The sequence below is a fragment of the Nestor notabilis genome, unplaced genomic scaffold, assembly GCF_000696875.1.
Source record: "Nestor notabilis isolate BGI_N333 unplaced genomic scaffold, ASM69687v1 scaffold1653, whole genome shotgun sequence".
NCBI classification, from domain to species: domain Eukaryota; kingdom Metazoa; phylum Chordata; class Aves; order Psittaciformes; family Psittacidae; genus Nestor; species Nestor notabilis.
Window position 1 is genome coordinate 93893 of NW_009921288.1, and position 5005 is coordinate 98897.

The window sequence follows — 5005 nt, forward strand, 5'->3', positions numbered from 1 at the left end:
ACCATTTTTGCATTGCAGAAATTCAGAGATCTTTTTACCCATCATGATTACATAATTAAAACCTATTATTTTAGAATGGCAAAGACTAATTGTCCAGTAACTGAAGAGAATGACTCAAGATTAAAGGAACATCACTAATGCAGTGAGAAAGAGCATTATTTCTTCCACAGATAGCTTTGGTCAGTATTTCCCTGAGGATATGCAGCATTCATCTTGGTAGTTTTGACATGTCTCTGGTTCTTATCCTTCTGCAGCTCAGTTCAGACACCAACAATAGGCTGTTATTGGTCAATCAAATTGAAAATTATTAGAACTAAACTGAGAAGGCCAACACAAATGCCAAAAACAACCAATGCACATGCCTGTCAAGAAACAAAAACAAAAATTAATTTTTTACTGAATTTACATTATTTCTAAAACTCATAACTAATGATGAAAAAATCCTTTAAGAACAGGTTTAAACAGTGTCTTTTATAAAAATCTTTAATGTTTCAAATTACTCAGTCTTCAAACACAAGGTTTCTGTTAAGGGAAAAACTAAACTTAGCCTGCTCTAGGATAGTCTCATTGGGAACTCTAGGGCAGTTGGTTTGCCTGCTCACACTGTCTGTCAGCTGGGAAAAAAATAAATTAAAAAATTGCCCTTTACAACTCAATGAATTAAGAAACTGAATTTGTATTTGACTCAAAATTTAATTAGTTACAATGGACTCTTTACATTTTTGAGCAGCCAAATGATAATAAAACTACAGCTCAAGAGATGGTTGCTTGCCAATTTGTAAGGCCCCAAATCTGTTGGAACTAGTCAAGACTTTAAATGGCCTGAGAGCATCATTCTTAAACACTTTTTCAGAGTCCTTATTTTGTCAATACAAGAGCAGCCCTATGAATTTTAAGAATGGCAGAAGGACTATGTATAAACGGTTCGTCACCATTTTAGCCACTGTCATGAAGTTGCCTTGCTGAGCAGTGGTTAAAATGTAGACCGTTACAGTGCAAAAAGCAAGCTGCTGCACAAATTCCAGCTGGAATTTAACCTACTACACCAACAGAGAAACCATAAAGAGAAGAAAAAAGAACGGGATGGGGGCAGGGGAAAAGGAAAGGGATGGGTGGAGAAGATGTTTTTGAGAAGGCTTACATAAAAGACAAGCATAAACACCATTTCACTTAAATGCAGCTTGGCTTTGGCCCAGCTGCCCAGTCAACGTGAGAGTAATGCGTAAAAACTGAAGAGAAATTGGATTAAAAGTCAACAGCTGAAAACTATAGGGAAAAGCATGTATTCAGATCAACAGCCCAGCACATGGACAAACTGCTAGTCAAAATTCTCTTGTGGAGAAGGAGTTTCAGAAAGAATAGAGCTATCATGAGGAATAGAGCAAAACATTCTCATTGCAGTTCACAAAATCTCTGAGCAAGAACTTTGCCCCCCTGGATTACATGCTCTACAGCATATTGAGATGCATCTAAAATGAGCCCATTTAAATATAATTAGCACACATGAAAAAAAGTATACCCCGAGTTTCTGTCGTGATAAAAGGTCCTCTCTGCTAAGTTTAAGATAAAATAGTCCAGGATAAACAAAAAGCAAACACGTTGATGTGGTTGAACCTTTAAAGAACAGAAAGTAAGATTTCACTTAGAGCAAGACTGAAGTACATTAACTTATCATCATAATTAATTTTTTGAAGAAAAGCGGAACAAAAAAAAACAACCACCACAACAACTTACCAACTACTCCAAATACATTTTTAATGTCTGGCACGTACATTGCAAACAACACAACAATTGTATTCAGTGTTAAAGTGACAAGGATATGGCAAATCCACGACACAGGAAGATGAGAGAAAAATACCATCAACACAGCTTTTCTTGCCTACATGATATGAAGAGAAACATTGCATGGGTAAATACATACACACACTTCTAATCTTATCTCAATTTCATAAGCTTAGGAATGACATCATTCAAGAGGAGAAAGAACATTTTAAAAACAAAACAAAAAATTTAGTAACAGTTACATGTTTTGCCTTTTTGTAGCATAGAGTTTACTTTAGTACTAAAGCAGTATTTATCACATGGCCATTAGTCTTAAGGAATTACTCCTTTTTTGCAGGGCCAAAGGGAAGTCTGGGGGATAATGCTTCACCTTCTTGAGCATGGTTGGTAGCAAACAGCAGTATGTTGTCAGCTGATACGTAATCCATACTTCCATATACATAGTTTTGCCTGCACACATTTTTTTGGTACTAACAATGAATTTTCAGTTCAACCATGATACTGATGATCTAAAGTAGGGGTCTTTCTGTGAAACAGGTCACTATGTGTTTTTAATTTACAACTGAGTTTTCAAATGTAAGTGTGTTTGTGTGTGGGTGCGTGTATGTAGAAAGGAAAAACCAAGTCAGCAAAACTCAATTTAGGAAGGGGTAAGGAAAAAAAAAAAATTAAAAAAAAAAAAACAAACTAAATAAATTTTAGAAGTTCTGGATTCTCTAAATTAAAAACAATGCCGTGGCCTAGTTTGAATCTGAAATCTGTCTCAAGAGCACAAATTAGCTTAGTGGTTAGTTGTTATTTTTGAGCTTTCATGGAACATATGCAAATACATGGTCTTTGATCAATCACTTGACCAGTGAATAAGATACACAAGACTAGATGCGACTCAAATATTGCAGTCTGTAAAGCATTAGCATTACCATTGCTTATTGCCAGCTTCAGAACGTTGAGGACTACTTACTGGGAAATGGATTAGAGGGACTGTCAAAAGCACAGCAAAGAGGATGGCTACCTTGACAGTCATGATGACAGTATCATGAGGCAGGTACCTGCTGTAACCCTGTAGCAATTCAGAGTCCACTTTGTCTGAAAATGAGAAAAAAAAAGGCTTTGTTACTCATGTGAGAACTAAGATAATTAGCAAAGCATATTAAGCTTCCATTCAAATTGATCAGTTCGCTTGTGATTAATGTGGAGTGGATGCACATGCTTTGGCATTACTGATACACTAGGACACGCAGCCTCCAGAAAACTGAAAAACTTCAGGAGGCAAATCACTGGAGAGCCTCTGCTGAAGCCAAAGCCAGCTAAAGAGAAGAGCAAATATGAAGGCAAAAGCATCCAAAAGAAACATGATGTGACACGAAGCCAAGTATACAGTAAAACTTGTGCTCAAAAACCATGTTCAAGTGTTCAAAAACAGTGTAGCCGAGGCCCTCAGTAACATACTTTAGTGGTGGTCTTGGCAGTCCTGGGGTAATGGTTGGACTTGATCTTAAAGGTCTTTTCTAACCTAGCTGATTCTATGATAGTTCTATGTGTCTGAAACAGACAACACTAGATTCTGTTGGTTGAACTAGAAAGCCAGAAGCAGATTAGTTTTGCTAAATTGCATTTCCTTCCCCCTTCCCCCCCAAAACATTAAGTGATGCACAAGGTAGAATTTCATGATTTGAAAGAAAAGCTGCAATTCTAAATTAAAAGAAAAAAGGAATGTTCAAAACTATGCTAGTGTAACTGCTTTTACTGGCCATAGTAAGCAGTGTATTGCTGGATGACATGGAGAAGAATAACCAGTTACACTTGTGAAAGATATTTCTCATTTAAAAAAACCAAAACCAAAACCATGCACCAAACAATCTTTACCTTTCAGTTTGCCCTTTTAAGGTGAAAATTCTCACTAAGTTAACAGCAAAAGCCAGAGCTCCGAAAGCTCTGCAAGTACTGTCCTGATTTTCTGGGGGGATTTTGTGGCGTACATTGACTTTTAAGCTTTTTGGACTTCAGAATGGACCACAGCTTCCAGTCACCAGTCCAGTCACCACATAAAGTTTCAAATTCACAGAAAACAGAATAAACCATCTGAACCACAGAAAGATGAAGCACGTCTGTTTTCAAAGAGGGAATTCTCTTTTTGTTTTCAATTTAAAATAAAATGTTTTAATTTTCTCAGACTGGTGTTTTCGGAACAGGGAACAGAGGCTCTCTATTTAAAGAAGTTAATTAAGCAAGACAACCAGAAAGTGAAAAAAAGAAGTCTGCAAGGAAGGGAGGGGAGGGATGACATGACACCAAAACCAACTCTCTTACAGACATCCCCTGTTGGTTCTGGTTACAGTGTTTTACTCTCTTGAGTCTAAGAATTACTAAAAGAATTCAGGCTTGCAGAAAAACAAAAACGTCCCAGTGAAAAAGACTAAAGGACTAAGGTCAACACAGGGTCTTGTCCCAAAGACATCATGACAGTGAAGGTAACAGGAACTCTGACTGTTTCTAGGACTACTACCATTTTAATTTTTTCCTTATTTTTTTATTTAACTCCTTGTTGAGCCCTCATGGGGAGCCAGATGGCCATCCTGCACTCCCTGCTCAACCTCTCAGACTCTCACTCAAAATCGCGTTTTCCTACAAACCACATGGAGACAGCCAGGACAGTAATAGTGGCCTATATGCCATCAAAGGTTTCAAGACTCCACATACATTTTTTCAAAGGATTCCGAGTGTCAAATTAACATTTTTAGACAGTTACAGTCTTATACACTTATACCTTGGAGGAAAAACTCCCTGTGAATCTGGAATTACTAGCTGCTGAAAGCCAATATTCTTGGTGCTTTGTCAAACACTATCTCAATCTGATGATCGAGAACTACAGAACACTCTGAAAGGAGCGGAAATCCTCATCAGAGCACTTCTGTCTTACTGCCTTACTGTCCTTTGTAAGTAATTTTATTCATTCCAATCAACACAGGTTAGCATGTAATCATCTCATAAAAAGGGTGAGAATTTAATATCAGAAGACATTAAAAGAATCCCAATAGACCACTGTGATGCATTTACATGATGGCATTTTCATGAAACTATTCCAGAAGACATGAAAGTTCAGCTTGATGATCTTGAAGGTCTTTTCCAACCTAATTGATTCTATGATCACCAAGTAGAGGTGATTCAATTTGACAGTGCATGCTATGTGAGAAAAATGCACTGTAGTTAACCAGTTTTCAGC

The 5005-nt window shown here is 37.2% G+C and overlaps 1 protein-coding gene across 1 annotated transcript in view; it reads right to left on the reverse strand.

Moving 5' to 3' along the window:
• Positions 1–281: 281 nt before the first annotated feature.
• The window catches only part of SLC38A6 (solute carrier family 38, member 6), a gene marked incomplete at its 5' end in the record, with an annotated part of 18795 nt that continues 14071 nt past the window's right edge, over positions 282–5005 (reverse strand). The window contains 4 exons of the mRNA XM_010011072.1: positions 282–362; positions 1520–1614; positions 1735–1879; positions 2744–2868. Of these exons, the coding sequence (XP_010009374.1) occupies positions 282–362; positions 1520–1614; positions 1735–1879; positions 2744–2868 (446 nt within the window). The remainder of the gene's footprint in view (positions 363–1519; positions 1615–1734; positions 1880–2743; positions 2869–5005) is intronic.